The sequence below is a fragment of the Centrocercus urophasianus genome, unplaced genomic scaffold, assembly GCF_019232065.1.
Source record: "Centrocercus urophasianus isolate 14NV4802_14NV808 unplaced genomic scaffold, USGS_Curo_1.0 seq_2, whole genome shotgun sequence".
NCBI lineage: Eukaryota > Metazoa > Chordata > Aves > Galliformes > Phasianidae > Centrocercus > Centrocercus urophasianus.
The window spans coordinates 15,646,303-15,665,849 of record NW_024884755.1 but is presented as its reverse complement, the minus strand read 5'-3'; the positions used below and the strand labels follow the sequence as shown (position 1 = coordinate 15,665,849).

Below are 19,547 nucleotides of genomic sequence, written 5' to 3'. Positions count from 1 at the left end.
TTCTCTGTAGTCTCCATAAGCTTCTTTCAGATCTAGAATGACCGATAGGCTCACAGTACTTGCTGTGGATAAAAAGTTAATTCTCAAAGCTGCATCAACAGCGAGCAAAGCAGAGACCATTAACATCCTGTTCTACAGAAGGAACCCTGTGCAATTAGTCCAAATGTCTAATTCACTCTCACACACCTTTCAGAAGTGTCTCGTGTTAGAAGCCAACAGCTGAAAGCACGCTGCATTCACCGTATTCAGTGCTCTCATTTTTTATCAAGTTAGTCATTCCCTAAAAATGAATTACTGCAACCCCGTAGCATTCTCAAAGTATAGCTAATCCCAACAAGCCAGCAGCTTTGAACCACATTTCTCCCCACAAGCATCAGATTAAAACAAGCCTAAGCAAGATTATAAATTTAAGGAGTTGTACTCAATAGTGGTCAGTACCTTATCTGATCACTTACAAAAACAGTATTTTAAGTAATAACAATCACTCAAAACGTAGCCAGAGATCCCAATCAGAATTTTGTTTTCCCCTCAAATTTACTGGCCAGCATTCTATATTATTTCCTAAAAACACAGCTTACCAAGGAATAGTCCCAGCACAAAGATAATAAATGAATCATTAGTCATCTCCCCAGTGCATCTTCCCTTCTAGTCAAGGATGAGGTCATTAGCAGGGCAATATCTTTTAATTTTAATCACTGCCAGAGCTACACCTAACTTCTCTGTGTGCACACACTACTCTGTATGTACATCTGCAGGAGAATTTTGAATTTGCCACAGTGTCTCACTGTGAGGGGAGCAAAAACTATTCACCTTAAGAGATACCAAGCCCTCAGTGTAAACAAATCCTTGGCAATGCCAAAAGTTAGTGGATATGAGACTAACAAGGAGCTGGAACAGAGCTCAGAGGGATGACCAACCACTAATGGAGGATGGGATGCAACACATGACAGAGGGCGAGATGCTCATCCCAAATGAAAGCAGGATTCCCAGTACAAACGTTGACAACATCAGTAGGAATTGGGAAAAACAACCAGTGTTCACTGACAGAGGCCGTTTGATTTCTGTGTTTGCTCTTAGTAGAGTAAAACACAAAGCTTCCTCACTTAGGAACACTTCGCTTCTCCGGCTCTAGAGCATTACAGCATCTTCCCACTGCTTCACACATCACCAGGATGGCAAACATGAGAAAAAGGCAATCAAGTATATGATTTATCCCACACAAAATGCCTTCGAAATGGAGCTTTATGGCATAAACGAAGTCATAAAGTCCTGTTTTCCATAATCCCTTTAGTCAGCTAAGTGACAGAAGTCCAACAGACGAGCACTCTTCGTATTGAACCCCAAGCAATCAGCAGCTTTCCCTCTAACAACTGGTACACGCCGTCAGCCCGCATTTCACCAGGCTGTAAGCCAAGAAGATACGCAATAAAACCTACCATAAAAGCAGCTCCAACACACAGAGCAGTTTTTCAATACGACCTTCAGGTTGGGTCATACCACTGCTGTCAGATGTAATTTCGTTGCAATGAATTATGACAGTATGGAGCAAATGTTAGATTGTGCAACGGTGATGTATCATCACAAAGAACAGATTATCAAATGTAATAACGTCTAAGGAAAAATACTTATCACTGACATACGGAGCAGCCAGCCCCTCCAATTTATTTCTGATGAAATCAGAATTTAATGCTCTGCTCTGAATAGATTGTTAGATGCCTCTTTCTATTCATACGTATGTAAAGTACTTCATATGTACATTTTTGCTTGTACCTAAACTATGTAATAAAGCACACGGGTGGTTTTCTGTCCACAGCACCAGGTGCCATCTGAAAAATAAGGTGGTTCAGATTAATTACGACTTGTTTTGAATGCCACTGTGTCTGGCCTTACCACAAGTCTGGTTAACATTATCAGGGAAAATAACATTCTGTTCCTGAAGACAAATGGAGTGTTTGATAAAAATTTGGACAGAGCTGGCAAAGCAAAGATGTCATCGGAGAGATGTGGATGTTTTTCAGAAGAAAACCTAGGAAGCAAAAGGAAGGTGCTACACGCCTTCCCAACCTCACTACTTCACCAGTTCACACTATTACCATTAGGTGTAAGTAATTAATACATTGGGAAACTTTCATCTGTACTCTTGCTAGCAGCCTACACCAACCAAAGATTCTTATCAATCTGCAAAATCAACACTTGTGTGGGTTTGTCTCTTTTTCTCTACTGGCACCAAGTCCAGAACATACTGTTTTCACCACATGCAACTGTCCTTTTATTGCTAGCAGCCTGCAAAAAAGACACTGCCTTGTTATTCTGACCTATGAATGCAAGCCCCATGTGAAATTCTTTCTTGTATTTCCATCCTGCTTTAAGGATGAAAGCTGAAACTGAAAGCTTCCTTTTGTCTGCAGAAATACAAGGAATCATTAAAGAAAAATGATGTGCATGAAATTACCAGTGGTCTTTACATACATCCACTCAATGTTGACGCCAACACTTCCATTCAGTCCAAACTAAACTGGTTTGAATATGCCATATTAATTCATTTCCTGCAGCCTTCTAAATGAAATTCTTCCTGTCCAAATGAAACCTGAACAGTACCAAAATACTGATGGTAATGAGAGTCTGATGATGCAGAAGAGCACAGTAACCTAACAAAAATTCTGACAGCTCTATGGATGCGTCCAGCCTTTTCCTCACCTCTCCTTTTCCCATGCACTCCAGGTCACATATATAAACACATATACATAACCATCACCCAAAGCCTTAAAAGCTGAGGTCCACAGGCTTTGCTGTGTAATCATTTAGTATCAGTGAAACTTACATGGGTGAAGTTACATGTGACCATCTTGCTGATCTACCTGATGGCACACAAGCTAAAATTCTCCTTATCACGTATGAAAATATCTGACTTATAAGGCAAGGCTGGAAAAGGCTGTGGGCAACCTGATGGAGCTGTGGATGTCCCTGTTTGGAGTAGGGCAGTTGGACTAGGTGACCTGTGGGGGTCTCTTCCAACCCTATGGATTCTGTGATTCTATGAAAATATTAGCCATGCTGAACTGTCAGCACATCTGGCACCTCGGACACAACAACTACAAAAAGACTGACATCCAAAATAACGGTGAGAAGAGGAAGCAGAGTGCCAGTTAGGAGGGAACCGGCTCTGAATGAGTGGAGAAAAGAGACTGAATAGGGAGAGGGACAAAAAGACAGAGTTTGATGGACGTTCTTTTCTCTGAGCAATTATTTAGCACATAAATACTATTGATTAAAGCTACTTTCATTCAAAGCTTTCAACACTCAAGCCTCCTTTTATGTTCACTGTAATGGCTCCTGATGTGAATTATCAGGCATTATATTTATATCTAGATGGGATCTAGATGGGCCGGGTTATTTAGTACATACGTTGCAACACTCGGATACTGAGCCAGGCCTCCACCAGGCACTGCACAACCACAGCAGCACAGCTTCTACTCTTTCAAGACTGCCAAAAGACAACAAACACTCAAAGGGCTGGGGAGGAAAAATACAGTCAGATAACAAGCTTTGCTTAAAAACCAGCGCGTATAAATGCACGCACTCATCTGTATGGCAGGGTAAACACAAACCTTTCTGATTTCACCCCAAAGGATTTTTCTTTGATTAATTTTCCTAATGGCTCTGCCGTTCCACTTAAACTCTGGCATGCAGAATGCACTCTGCAGAGGAGCTCCACCATGAGATATGTGCTGCAGAAAGGTGCTTCCTTGCACTTCTGTACGCCAAATACTGTATCACCAGCAAAGTGGCTCTCGATCATTCCTATTTCCAGTGTTAAAAGTCCTGATGTTTTTATCTGATTTGCTCTCTGCACTCAGAAACTCATTTCAATGACAGACAATCTAAGTTTCTGGTTTCTCTTCACTGTTTTTTTCAAGATCAGAAAATTTGCCTTTATCTCCATCCTGCTGAATCCAGAACTAGTGTGCTTTTCAATGCTGTTTTCAAATCTTTTTGACTGTATTAAGTCCATTCCTTTTATCTCAGAACACAGTTGACCGTTTCTCTGTGACCAGAGAACACAATGGTTTCAGCAAGCACATGTGAGCAGGCAGAGGAGGCTGGGGCTGCTGCACTGCCATGTATTGCTGCAGAAACAGCACAGGGAGCTTTGTGGTCAGCATCCAAACCCCAGTGCCAAGAGCACAGCCATCAGACAAGAGTCATTGCAGATCTCATGCCTGGTCTCACCACGCACATGTGCGTCCACCCAAGGAGATGGCAGACCCTGCACTGCCATTCACATCTTTCCACTGGGACATGTTCCCCTATTCAACATGTAAGCACCAGCAGTAAGACCAGAAACAAAGCTGGGCTTTGCTCTCTCACCCTGTGCTGTCGACCATTCCTTTAAAACAAAGGCAAACAAGATGGAGCACCTGCCCACATAAATACTGGAATTAACCCATTCCATTACTCAGTGCGGTTGCATTTGAAAGGCAGGGTGGAAGCTGGTACTTGCAGCAGGAAAAAAAAACACCTGGTAGCTGCCATAGAAAGGCAGAGAGATTACTTAAGCTCAAAACAAAAAGAAACCCCCACTCCTGGAGACATTAAGTAATATTCTGGCTAACGTGTAGGAGATTCTGCATCTTCTTAAGTAAACTCCTGTCAAACAGCTGGAGGGCTTTGGCTCTGCAAGGGTTCATGGGGGTGTGATTAGCAGAGAGCTCCCAATAATCCAAACTCAATGCAGTCCCATTCCTATAGCTTTCCTTGGCTTTAACCCATCAGCAAGTTCGTAAGGTCTGATCAGTGTGCTCACATCAGCTGTGCACACTGCTATTTTAAGGATGGAAAATGTTTGCTGTGTGAAGGTTCACTCTTGCTGTCTGCATGTGGACATGAGGAGCTCAGCAGGAAAAGCAGAAGAGTTGTAAGCGATGATATAAAATGAAGGATTCCATCTTAACAGTGAACTAAAAGTCCTGTAAAGAAGTCCTGGCCACTTAAAACAGCTGTTTAGTATCACACTTCAAAAATGGTGAGCTCTGTTAAATACTACTATTGGAAAATAACTGCCTCAGATGCAAAGCTGAAGAGACAGATAGTGACTAAGCAATTTTCCTTAGGAAAAAAAACTATTTTTCCTTTAATTAACACACTACATAGACCAGCTTGCCCTTATCTTCTCCAAAAATATGCATGTTTACACTTCTAATTCTGTCATAGTCTTAAAATGCAGTAAAAACAACACTGCGAAAGCAGATAGGATACAAAACCATCACACACGGTGCCAAACATTGCATGTCACAGTTATCAAGTGTAAAGTTCACTGAACCAAAAGCTAAATCAATGGATCTTGCTGTTTTATTTATATCACTTAAAAATAGTCTTCAAGGGGCTCTCTTCAAGCATTTCACATACTCAGCCAGTGTGCTTCTTTCTTAGCAATTTCAAAGCCTTGGCTTTAGCTTAGACATTTCAAACAACATCTGCTTTTAAGGCAGCACAGCAATGCTGAATGGGGTATTCTTACAACACAAAGATGAGAGGTCCAGCTTTCCAACCTTCCATATTAAAAATAGGACAATAACTCTATTGTCCAAGAAACAGATTTAAAAGGATAACAATGTGAATTAGTGTTTCTGGAACAGATGCTTTTCTTGTCTGTACTGCAGGTCACAGAACAGAAGCTTTAAATACTACCACATACCTAATGTATAAAAGAAAAACACTCTTACAATATTCTCTTCCTTATATCCTGAAATCTCTTTTACCTTGAAAGCAATGTGTGGTGCTGATCAAAGTACTCCTAGGGATGTGTGTAAGTAGAGAATAATCAGAATGCCTTCAGAGAGCTTATTACCAGAAGCATTCAGCATCTGAGCTGTTTGTACTTCTTCTGTGCACAAGCAGCAAGAAAAACCCAGCAAGTTCTGTTTGTATCCATGCTGTAAAGGGAAACTCTGAAGAGCAGGTGAGGAATGGCCATGGCTTCCTATAAACCCAACCATGCAATGATCTCTAATCAGCACTGAGCACTGAGGGAAGTACTGTAGAAGTGCAGAATACATACAGAACCCAGAACTTTGTAATGTAAGGAATGTAAGGAAACCCATCACTGACTATTGAGGAAATTAGAGTTACTCTGAGGAGCAGAGATGGCAAAAGGTCCTCACAGGGTGCTGTACAGCGGCATGGGATGCACAGTGTTGGGGTTGCAGTGACAGGTTGGGAAGGCTGTATCTGTAATGGCTCTTTCAATAGAAGGCCAAAGAGTTGAATAGGATGGGAAGGAACCTGGACAAGTGTTATTTTCATCTCAGATGTTATCTGTTAAGGACATGAAAGCCTCCTTTTTAGGTGTTGATCATTTGAAAGTCTATTCACCATTCTTAACAAAGCTCAATCGCTCCTGGTTACTCAGACTTGCTTTTCCTCATCTAACATGAACTCCCTGCAGTGAGAAAGTTTAGACAAACACATTTGAGAACGTCAGAATATTGTTTAAAGATTTGTGGTGAGAATGAAAGTGTGCAGGGCTGCCAGGTTACGGCTCAATCAACTGAAAACCAACCCTTGGCAGGATTAGTGCCACATACCAGCACCAGAGAACTCATTAAAACCAGAAAATAATATAGGTACCTCATATTGTAGGTTTAAAACTTCTGTAATTTAAAACTAGTGTGGATCTAGTGTTCTTCTCAGTTTCTGCAGGGGAAGACAAAATCCAAAAAGAATGTCATGCTGTTAGGACCCAAGTTTTCATGATGAGTGATGCTGGAGGAGCCTTTCCACCTCCAAAACTGCACCGATGGAATTAAGGAGGTCACTTCCTCTGCTTACTTTTCCTGAGTGAATTGTACAAAGTTGGAGGGTGCCTGTGCCTGAAGTCACACAGCTCAGCACACCTGATCACGGTTAAATGGATGAGAAGCTATCAGCAAACACAGCTAAACGTTCACAACTACAAACCATAGGATCACCAAGCTTGGAAAAGACCTCCAAGTACATCCAAGTCCAACCACCCACCCACCCCCAGCAGTTCCCTACTAAACCACGTCCCTTAATACTGACAAAGTGTTTCTGGAGCAGTTCCTGAAGATCTACTGATGGCAAAGATTTAAAAACGTTCTTCGTTCATCAGCTGCTCATTGGCTTTAAGCCTCATTAGAAAGCTCAAGATGCAAAAAGCACAACTTTGTTCAAACTGGGAATATGCTGTATTCAAAACCTACCCATCCATGTCAAAACTAACCAGACTCATAAAAAAGCAAAAAGCACATCCATCAACTAATGACAGCCACTTTAAACATATTCTAGTGATAAACGTTCCTTCCTTATTCCATTCAATGAAAGAAGATCCTTAATCTGCACAGAGAACAAAAAAATTAGGACAGCAAACAAGAAAATTCCCCAAAATACTTAAACACAGCTTTCTTCCAGATTAAAGAAAAAGCACAGAGTGCCTCAGGAAAATACATAATAAAAATGAATGTTTTCTAAACTATCATATGGGATTAAATGTCTTTTGGAAACAGCCAGCAGAGAACAAACAATGCATCCATGAGTTGCATTCTGAAAACCCCCACAAGTCAGGGCCATGCTCAGTGTCAGCTGGCAGCATACCATGAACACAGATGTGTTTTGCTTTCTAGACAGAGGGCAACGAATGGCAGGCATGCTGAAAAAGGGCTAAAAGTTTGCTTTTCACGTCCTCTCGTACCTCAGAACCAACCCAGATTCCTCTGCGCAACTCCAAGCCATTCAGAATTCTGCTCCAGACAACGAAAGCGAGCTGATGGGCACTGTAACTTTTGCCTTTTGCTGCTGAAGAAAACAAGTCTGCAGAGCTGAGCTGTTACTCTTCATTGCTTCCTTTTTTAATAATTTAATCTGTGACATACTGCAGGCTATGCTGCTTAGCATTCCTGCTGTGTGAGCAGGCCTCTCATCTCCACGAGGGCAAGAGAGGTAAGCATGGGGATTACTAATCTGATCTCTCCAAGCATTCATCAATCTCCAGGAGATTTTTAATGGATGACTGTTCTAAAGGTCTGAAGAAAATCAGATCTGAGGACGTTAATGGATTAGCCATTTCCTCACAATTTACATATACAGCTGTGTAAAAGGCCAACATCACATTTGTCTGGACAAATCCGTGCCAAAACCACCAAGGCAAAAAGGGCATAAGACAACAACCTCCCTCCTAATGCTAGAAACTTCTCTCCTGACACAGGGATTGCAGAACTGTATGAAATATGAACAGACCCCACAGAAGGCATGCTTCATACACAAGCCCTGCCATTGCAGCAACACCCCATTTTCACTTGGGACATTTAAGATTATCTGAACATGTCTCAGTCTTTCCTGACTTAAAATCTGGGCCAACACATGCTAAGTGTGAGCGTGCAAAGTATTTTCCCCTCTCTGGTAGCATAAGCTTTTCTACCTCATGCAGCTTTAAAGCTCTGCAATGAAAGCTCAGAGAAGAGTTTCTGTTATAAATACTGAGTGATACATACATTGTATACTGTTACAAATGCAGCCTTTTCTGATGATGTTGTGCATACCAGACAGTGCTCATGAATGCCCAAAGTATGCCTGCTTTCATAGAAATTCCACAAAGTTTTTGGGGTTAAAAAAAGAAGAAAAAAAAAAAAAATCTTTAAAAATACTTACTTCAATTTCCATTGAAACAATACAGGGTAATTTGAATCACCCTGAGCAGCATCTGCACCACAGCAATTTTATCACTTCTATTTGTGCCATTCCTCCTGCTATCAGCCATATTAAAACGGAATAAAGAAATGAAAGTTGACAACCTCCTTTTTCATCCTTTCCCCTGGTTTCCACCAAAGCAGCATATGATGTGTTTTACTGGCCTTCTTACTGGCACTCCAACATGGAAAACAGCTACAGGCTGTTTCCGAAGACCTCCGTGAGCACACCTTGCATTCAGCCAGCTCCTATAGCCAGGGAGTTCTGGCTTTACATTCCACAGGCTCAGGATCTATCTCTATTCCTTGCATCATTAAGTTAGTCAGAGCCAAAGCTATTATCAGTGATGCCTCCTGCTTGCTGCCTTCAGTTGACTAATAAGACTCAGACCTTCCTCCCACTGGTTTCACCACTCTGGAAGAAATAGTTAACTAGAACAAAGCTTGTAAAACTGGACATTTTAGGATTTCCTTGTCATCAGACATTGATCAAAACTTGAGCACAAAGACTTCCAGATACTCCCTAATCCGAGGAAGCAGAGACCTTATGCTAAATTCATCTGATTCCAGAAAGCACAGAATAAATTTCCTCACGCAGAAGCCAAAAAGGAATGAAGATGAAGTTAATCAGGAAAGAGTTCAACAAGGAACTTATACAACTAGCACAATTACTTTACGTAGATTTAAAACTCATTTCAGCACTATCTGCAATCTGAACGTTTTTTGAGAGTGATTCCTGAGACAGCTAAGAGCCCTTTTATTCTCCATTGACCACTATGAAGTGTTCCTCAGGAGCAGCTCATCAACACAACGCACACACAGGACAGATCTCCAAGAATCTTTATGAAACACTGTATGGGCATCCAGACAAATTAAAGAATCTCAGGTTCAAATGCTTCCAAACAATATTTTTAGAAACCATCTTTGGTGCATGAGACTTTCAGTAGATCAACTTTTCAAGTTCAACAAAGAGCAGAATTGATCACAAGTTATTTCCATCTAAAACTCAGTGCCCCTTATCCCATCTTGTTTGTGACCAAAACTGCCACCTAACATTCCCTGTTGTAATATTTCCAATCACATAAAATAGAGCATCTTTATAAGGCTAATTTAAAATTCTTGGACTTCATTGAAGGTGACATATCTAAAAAAATCTGTTTCAGAAGCTGCTGACACTGTCCATTATTCTGCTAATAGTGTCTTTCATATGAACTTACTTACAAAACTGTTAAGAGTTGCTAAAATAAATACTTTTCATTTGTGAGAACTAAAGGATGGGTTGGCACGAACACTTGAGATGGATCAGTAGATTCTATTTCCCAGAGATGGCATTTGTTTTCCTGAAACAACCCAGTGACAGAAAATCCTTGAGTAACTGCTACAGGGGGGGGCATATATTTTAAATTTTACAGGCAATTCTAATTAGCTGCTCTGTCTGTAAAGCTAGTATAGATTTTATCTAAATATATGTATATATATATATATATATAAAATATATCTAAGTAGATATATAGATTTATATCTAATATATAAAATATATTCACTCAGCTTATTATTCATTCCTATCTGATGCTTGCTGTGCAGAAGCTTCCAGCTGAATTTGGGTTTATTCCACCCTCCCATTTACTTTTCTCATGTAGTCTCAGACCAGCATACCTTCAGAGTTCAGCGTAATAAGAGTGACATTGTTCCCAATACTTTGGCTTCCTAATTGTCCACTGTTGGAAACGGAGTCACTGGCCTCAGAGCCACTCTCTCCATCTTCGTTGTGACTGTCGTCGTGCCCTGGAACCTTCACCACTATGGTGTTCTGCCTACGTCCAGGAACAGCACTGCAGAAAAGAGAAGGATGTAACTTTGGAGAAACACAATCCTTGATCAGGAGAAACAGCAGAATAAAGACAAAGTTTCAGTACAACAGTTTATACAAATGTATTAAGAACTATCCTATCCACAATCTCCAACTCCACTTAATTTTAACTATGCTCTTGATAGCACAAAGTTTAACAGCCTTGCTGGGCTGCTGTGTATTCTTTATTCAGTTGATTAAATACAGGATATTGGCACGTTCCCAAGCAATTATGTATCCATGTAAAAAAAAATATGCAGCTATGGGAACTCTTTCAGTTGTCATCTCTCAACCAACACTGAGCTCATCCCAGATCCTCTAAGATGTCCTCTGCACACCAGCAGCAAAGCAGTGCTCTGTACCTTCAAATGCAGGCTTTCTCCAGGCAGGACTGATGCATTCATTTAGCACTTGCAGTTATTTTACCTTTCCCCCCCCCCCACCTAAAACATTCCTCACTTTTACTGGGAATTGCTGCAGACCGCTGCTGATCTGTCAAAGGAGGAAGAGAAGGGGGAGGATTCCCAGAACTGCTACTAACTTGCTAAGGATATTTTCCAGAGAATCCGCTGCTCTGCTCAGTGGCTCTTCCTGCCCAACCATCTTGGCTACAATTGAATTCTGCCGGTCGTTGTTCAGTATTACTGTGGTCTGGGGAACAACACTGCAAGACAAAAGTCAGAGAGGAAAAGGGAATGTAAAGGAGAGAACCTTTGAAATAAGACATGAACACAATCTCATTGTTCAAGTAGCCTACTTAAAGAACAAGGCTTAGAGGCAGTCCCTGTTTTTCCCCCTGCATCACGTTTACGTATTGAATGCTAAAGCTGGTAATCCATTGATTCCAAGTCCACTTGAATCCATGTCCACTGGACATCTGTACCACTTCAAGCACTCATAGTGTTTCAGAGGACAGACAGCTTCAATGGAGTTATATAAAAGTCCACAACCCCTGGAAAAGTGATAAAGAATCCATCAACTCAAGACACACAGGAGGAAGTCTGCAAACCACAGCTCCAGAGAGTCACCAAATTCTTGTTTTGAGAAGCCTGGAAGTGAACATTTTCAGAGCTCCTACAGCCAACTCACGTGATAAAGCATCTCTGCTAGCAGGACAATCCCCAGAAAAAGAACGTGAAAATATTGACAGCAGAATCAGATATGGAATTTAGTTTAAAAGCACATATTGTTGGGCAACAAGGGCTCTCAGGGGCACGGAGGTGAGGGCAGCACTGAGGGCATCAGAATAGAACATTAAATAACAACAAGACTAAGCTGTTTCTTATATTAAATCTAAAACAACAGAAAAGCAGTTAGTAGCAAGGAGAAACCAGCAATGAGAAACTCTCATTAAAAAACAACACTAAGTCTGCAATACAATACAGAAGTAAATGTAGTAAGCAAATGTCTTTGACATGCAATTTACTATTTGATTTTGTTTCTGAGATTACCATCATTGTTCCCACACTGTTACTCCTTGCTCTATCTGCTGAGCAAGGCATCGTTTTGATGTCAGAGCTGATTTTGGTCATGGTGAACTGAAGGGAAGAGAGAACTCCAAAGAGATGTTTGTGTTTTAGCCACAGCGAAGGCTTTCTTCTTTCTCTTTGCTCCACACAGTAAACAGTCTGCTATTGTTTTTACTTGTCCGACATCTCAAACATAACTGATGGCCATTTATTTTTCCTAACTGTATTCCTTGGCTAATTGTTGAAAAGAAATATGAAAGACAAACAAATTAAACAAATGTGATGACAGCAACTCTGTTTATTTCAGCTGTAACAGCGCCCGCTCGCATGAATATTCATGTGTGCTCCTAAGACTTTAAGTCCTACAATATCCATCGTTAAGATCCAATGGAAAGATAAGAAACTGTCCTAAGAGCAAACAATAAATGGATCTCAACTTTGGCTCCGCTGAAGTGGCTGATATGGGGTTTTTTTGGAAACAAAAATCCCAGGGCCTAATGCCCCCCTCCCCCATTCCAGCAATTGGAATCGTTGCTAGTAACAAATGGGATTCCTTGAGGACTGCCAATGATCTGTTGGACTGCAAAGCTCGTGAAGCTCTGGAAGATGTTTGTCTAATCATGGACGAGTACAGAGTGTGCTATGGCTTCCCATGTCCACGCGAAGTTCAAGTTCTATTAAGCAATAAACGGGTTGGGATTTTTGGTTTATTTTAGTTGCAATCTGGAGCATAAAGGCTGACGACGTTTTCACAGTCACTTTTTCAACATGATCTCTCATTAAAAGAAACTATGCACGTTACCAGACACCACATTCTCCTACTTAAGTAAAAAGGCAACTTGTATTTCCCCCAGTTTTAAGGCCAAACACCCACCAACTACTTGATCAAACAGGCAGCAGCATTGGCAGCTGCCCCAGCCCAGCAGCCACGCATTCTTGTTTCATCCCCCAAGTTGTCCAAACGGATGAAGTTTTTACAGGCCAGCTTAAATGGCCACAAATTTCACGCCTCCTATCGGATGTTATTAACACCAGCTTTCCCCCAAACATTTGCGAGTACCTTCTTAAAATTTCACTCACCAAAGCTCGTTTTTAACGAACGCTGAATAATTAATGGCATCTGTCGAGATAAATTCAATAAAGTTCCATTTATCAACTCCCTAAGCTTTGGCTCAAATTGAGCTCTAATTTTAAAAAAAATAGTCTTAGCACTAAAAATAAGGAAGTTTGGTTTGGTTTGTTTTTGTTTGTTTTTCTTAAGAGAACATTCATTTTTAACAAAGACACTCTGGAGATGAAGCCAAATGGCACACACCTTATTTAAAGCCATCGTGAATGAGGAAACACTTTACTATAAACCATCAGCACACATTTACCCCTCCCTCAATGCATCAATATATGTTCAAGTTCACAGATTAAATCCACAATCCTTTCTTCCCTCCAAATTTACGCCTACAACAAACACCAGGTCCTCTCTGAGCATTGTCCTATTCACTAAGAGAGGTTAAGTTATTGAGAGGAAAAATCCACTATACGGTTGTTTGGGAGGAGCCACTAACTAAACATACCATTTTACTGACACTTCTTTTCCTGGCTATACAGCACAAAGGCAAAACCAGACACCACAGACACAAGGAAAATCTTAGTAACCAGTCACAGCAACAGCCAACTTGTCCATCAGTTGCTCTGCACTTGGAAATGAGCTGTTACCAAGCGGTAAGGATTCAGAGAATCAGGTTGGAGGGGAAACTGAGTCACACAAAGCACTATGGTAGAGAACAGCATCTGTTTGGGGCCGCTCAGCACAGCACAGCACACAGCAATCACTGATGGATCTTTCTCAGCGATTAACCTGAGTGGGAACTCTACATCTGGTTTCAAAATAACTGAATGAAGCTTCTTGTCCATTTCCAGGAATCACGAGGCGGCGGATAAAAGATCTCTTTCAGTGCTCTGTATTTAACACACACACAGGCTCTGGTACAAGCCATTCCGTTCTACTTTGATCCTAAAAGAGAAAGATTATTATTATTTTTTTTTAATGCGTAATGCTTAATTCCTGAAGACCGATGCTTCCAAAAGCAGATGACCTAAGGAGGAGGAGGAAGAGGTTGCCTTTCTGTTCAAACCATCATGAAGGTTAACCCAGAAGCTATCATTCTAGTCCATGCTCTGCACATCAGAGCGCTCCGATGCTGCTGACCAGATCTGACAACGAAGCATCACAAGGCAGAAAGTTCTGAGAGCTGATGCTGTGAAACCTGAGCAGCTAATTATCTGGAAGGAGAACAAAATAACAGTTGGGACCAATACAAAAAGGGAGGCCTGGTGCTTGCCAACAGGATTTCAGTCTCAGTTTGTACACAGGCAAAACAGACAGGCACAGGATTCCCTGCAGATATGGGAATGCGCTCCCCAGTAAATTCCCTGTGAGATGTTCTATTGTCTGTTCTCAGTTTTGTTTATTTTAGGGAGGCAGCAACAAGAAATTTGCTGAACCTATACAACTTTAAACAAGGAGTTTATGTAGTCAAAACAGAAGGGGCAGCCTTAAAGAATCCAACAGAGGAAACTGTTAAATCCTATTACAGCCTACTGGGCCCACACAGCGAATTATTCCGTTTCCTTTTTTGTTTTCTTTTTTCAGACTGCAAACCTTACCCTGTAGATGAGTCTACTGTAAGGATTACTTTTATCATTACAATTATTTTATGCACTAAACGAAAATCATAAAGAAGAGGGAGGGCAGCTACCACATCCCAAATGAAGCAATTCTTTCTACGAGTGCTGCCAGTACCATACTCATGAAAATGATGGAAAGAAAGTATTACAAGTACTTAAAGTACTAAGTATTAAAAGGGGTCAGAGGGAGTGCTTTGGAAACCCAGCATTGTTGCATGGGCTTCAGTAGTTTCCATTTATGTTCACGTATTCCTTTCCCCATAAGCATTAGAACTTGGAGAGACTGCTTCTGCAATGCTGTCTGTTCTTGGCCACAATTTAGTTAAAAAAAATAATAATAATATCCTAACATCACGATGCTTGTAGATAGATTTATATTTGGGGATGATGTTTCTTAATGTCACTAAACAATTTGCTAAATTACAGCAGAAAACATTTTTAAAAGAATAAACACGCCAGATAATGATTTTCAAGTGTGTACATTCAGCCTCTGGCTTTTTATTATTATTACTTTTAAATGCACAAGACCTTTATCTTTTGCAAAAGAAAAACGCTGCCAATGGTAATTTTCAGTCTGGAAAATGAGAAAGTTAGATCGGATCATTACTCTTCACTCTGTCACCTTTTTTCTTGCCAATAACCTGTCAATCACACAGAACATCATCAATGCCATAAAGGAACTCGGCCTCCGTGACACTGCCCGCTCTCTTTCTCCCAGATTAAGCTTTCATTTAGCAGAGCAAAACAGAAGGAACTAACAGAACTAACCTTCTGCAGTGCCTCTGGACATACTACTACAAATAGTTATGGAATCTTTACAGCAGTCCTGAAGCACTTAAAGAAAGAAGACAGTCCTCTCTTCAGGCCATTTCTGAGCCTCCTTTGCACATAAACAAATGCATGCAGCTCCTAATGTTTCAGAAGAGAGCAAACTTGCCACCAGCTAAATGAATGGCAAGTGAACACTGTTCACCAAGCAGAGCAGTAAAACACCTGCTATAGGGCAGAGCATGCAAGCCAGGCACTTGAACAGTTAAAGTTTTAATGTCCCTAAACTCTGCAGTCGTCTAGCCATAGGCAACTGCCAGAAAAGCAGCAATGCTATCCATCATTTTCAGGAACAGTTCAGTTACCCAAAATTATCTTTGAATTCTATGCATCTGGAATATCCCCTACAAGCAGACATTATAAAGACAGCATTAATGATTAGGTTTCATACGAAGACAAGCCAAAGTACACCAACCATCGTGGGAGAGAGAGATTCATGAATCTGACCACTGAGAAAGCTGTAATTCATTTATAACAAAGATGAAGTAAAAGCAGCATTTATTAAAACACAATTAACTTGAGCTGGAAACTCTCTGTAAACTCCAGACTTGCTCCAAGTCACAGAAAATATTTATGCAGAGTTTGTGGTGCTCAGCCTTACCTACAGAATCTGCCTTTCAGTTGGCTGACAATCAGGAAGAGATGAATTACAGCTTTCAGACCAATTTTATCAACCAACTTAACAACCTTTTAGAACAACCTGTTGTGGATTATCCTGCCAAACACGTCCGTATGACCAACTGTGATCATTCACAAACGCTAACATCCTTTTGCAGGGGTTCTCCATCCAACCAGAAGCCACACGCTGCTACAAGGGATCCGCAGAACCACTGCTTCCCAGCTCAGCACTGCATGGATTTCACAACAGCTGTGTGTGTAAAAGTAACTCTCACTTTAAAAAGCAAATTCTCTTGTTGCGAGCACAGCTGAAACTCTGTAGAAACTGAACGCACAGGGAAACAGTCTTTGAAGGAGCTTTAGACTAAGCAGACACAGAAAAGAAGCAATAAAACAGTACAGCTGGGTCAGCTTGCAATCAGCAGAGAAGAGCACTATAACCAGAAATAGCATTACTCTTCTGCTTCTGAATAAAGAGCAGAAAAACAGGTCACGGCTTACAGTCAGCAGGCTGGCACCAGCCTTTCTACAGATAAATGTACCCAAAAACATAACAGCAAAGAGATAACACAAAGGTACATCAGTAATCTATGGTGGTTGGTAACAGGCATGCAGAACAGCAAAGCAGACTCACGAGAAGATTGTTGTGGCTAAACAGAGCAGTAAAATATTGGTTTTTCCTTAGCAAACACACTCCCAGTCTGGGATGACACCTCTCCAAGTAGAGAACAAAAAGCACTGTTGTTTATTTTTCCCCCTCAATTTCAAACGTGGAAATGGAATGAGAACTAATATAAAATGCGTATCTTATAACCCAAATAAGAAATGGCTCTATTTCTAAAGGCAAAAAAGCCCAGAGGAAAAAAAAAAAGCCTCATCCATTCATGTTATAGAAACCACCTGCAGCACAACCACAGCTGAGCACAGGAGCGTCAGTGGGGAGATGTGAGCAAAAGGGCCAGGAAGGAAACTTCAGAGAGGGGAAAACGTGCCCCATTCCAACACAGTTGCCTGCAATGAAAATCATTTTCCAAACTTCCCTGTGATTTCTAATGCCTGCATCAGAATCATCACAACTCAATGGACAATCTCAGCCTCCAGCATCACGAAGCAGCACCAGGTTTCTGTAGACAGAACCAAAGCACACAGCAGTGGTGCAGAAGTGATTTTCAATGTCTATTTCTGTTTTTTCTTGCTTCACCCATTAGCCTGACAATGTTGCCACTCTGAGAGCTGGTACTGAAGCTTTCATATATCCGTATTTTTTACAAATAATATCGTTTTGAAAGAAACTGGGAGCAGATTTCCTCTCTCATACCCCACCCTTTAATATGGAACAAAGAGATCGAGCTGAAGATATGCAAAAATGTACAGTTCCACAGAAGGGGAAAAAATTCCGTTTGGAAAAACATTTGGATTCCAAAGTGTGCTCCTGACGTTTGGAAACGTATCAGTTAAATAACAGCTGCTGCCAAGGGAGGCAGATGGAAGCCTGGCTCAGTGCTGTCTCACCAGCCTTGCTGATCCCTCGCTGCATGTACGGCTTCTCATCCCTCTGCCTCCAGCTCCAGCTCCTTCCCACCTCGTGCAAAGCAAAACCAGCGCTCTCCAAAAACCACCATAGTTTCTCTCTCTGCTAACATACTGTTTTTCCAGACATAACTAAGACCAGTGGGCTTTGCAGCCTTTAAAACCAGTACTACTGGTGCCTTAATCCGGTGTGAACAGGTATGGAAGTTACTTTCAGTCACAACATGGTCATTAAACATCTGCCCTTTCCATAAGAAGAAAATTTACCGCCAGCAATCAGTGCTTGATGAGGTGCTCTCCTCCTTTTCAGTGTATCCTTGGAACAAAACACTCCAAATTACAGCAGTGCTTTCAATGGAGAGTGCTCCTAATGCTGAATTTTTCAACTCTAAGCATCTCCAGACACCGACATGAAAACCACATTCTCAAACCTGGAGCACAAAGCAATACGTAAGACTTTTCTGCCCCCTTCTGTTCATTAGGCTGGATAGATGACTTAAAACACACAGCATGCAACGTGTGCTTCCAGGAGCCGTTGTACTGCTTCAGATACACTGAAATTCCAGAACTGCACTGTAATAAAATCTCAAAAATCATTTTCACTCATTTTACAATGGTTGCTCCCTGGTATTAAAAGCAGGAATTCTTTTCAAACGTTTCTTTGGCACGACCCATCCAAACATGTTTGCTCTGAACCAAATCTCTATTGGTGTGCTCTCCACCCTTCTTTCCTTAAATGCAAAAGCTGGCTGTGCTCATCGAACCACAGATTGAGGTGAAAGTTCTGCTTTCCCCATAACTTATGCAATATTACCTTATGGGATTTGGCAAACGCATAGGTCAACCTACATTTTAATGCTTCTATAATTGGCTTTAAATGGCTTTTTTAATACACTAATTGCACTAGTAAATGTTCCCCCTAATCCAGCCACGGAACTCAAAGCTCTTCTGATCCCCACCTATGCCTCCCTTTTTCATTAGCAGATACCCTTACAACTCAAGGACGTCCATCCCTAAAACATCCCAGCACAAGGCACAAGCTCTGTGTGTGCTCAGCACTCATTCCCTAGCCTGCAGCTGAGAACAGTGACATATTGCAGGCTTCATCCAACTGCATTCATGTTCTTGTGCTGTAAATTTCAGATTCACTCAAGTGAGATGCAGAACAAAGTTGCTGTATGTTGGCTAAGAGGGAACAAGTATCCATTCACACGTGGTTCGAAACAAGTACAAATTATGTCATGTTTCACAGCACTCAATTTAAAAGGCTCTGGGTTGATCACAGGCAAAGATTAGCAAAAGGAAGCTTAGGGCACCACAGCACAGTGAATAGGCAAAAACTAAGACCTGTGATGCCTCTGCAAGACTGAGACAGGAAGAAAGTTTAGTACTTCAGATTTGACTGTAAGTGCATATTGCTGAAAATCTTTGCTACCACTTTATTTCTTTTAAGAATTCAAAATTACATCTTTAGATTTTTTTAAGCATGTTTTAACTGCTAATTTTTTTTTTTAATCCATTAATTTTGCACCTATTTCTCAGGCAAAAGTTATCGGCCATGCTTGCTAAGCTATCATCCAAATCACTGTGCTGTTACAAAGGATATTTCATCCGAAATCAATAAGTTAAAAACATATGGGCTGGGAGGACAAATCAACGCAGTTCAAATCTTGGTCAGCTCAAAAGGTTCTATAGGTTAAGTTCCATCCATACACACGACTCCAACAAACAGATGAAACGTTAGTATCAAATTGTTGTTTTAATCCTACAACTGACCTCACGCTCTCAACCTAAATGCTATCTGAAAGTTATATATTGGTCCTGAATTTATCAAATCCCACCAACAAATTCCTACATGTTTGGCTCCTC

General features: G+C 41.0%; 1 protein-coding gene across 6 annotated transcripts in view; it reads right to left on the bottom strand.

The window, feature by feature from the left end:
• The window catches only part of LOC122161739 (BTG3 associated nuclear protein), a 131,827-nt gene that overhangs the window by 93,864 nt on the left and 18,416 nt on the right, over window positions 1–19,547 (bottom strand). For all 6 annotated transcript variants that reach the window (XM_042821342.1, XM_042821343.1, XM_042821345.1 and 3 more), the window contains 2 exons: window positions 11,093–11,215; window positions 10,359–10,534 (listed from right to left, as the gene is read on the bottom strand). In XM_042821342.1, coding sequence (XP_042677276.1) covers window positions 10,359–10,534; window positions 11,093–11,215 — 299 coding nt within the window. The remainder of the gene's footprint in view (window positions 1–10,358; window positions 10,535–11,092; window positions 11,216–19,547) is intronic.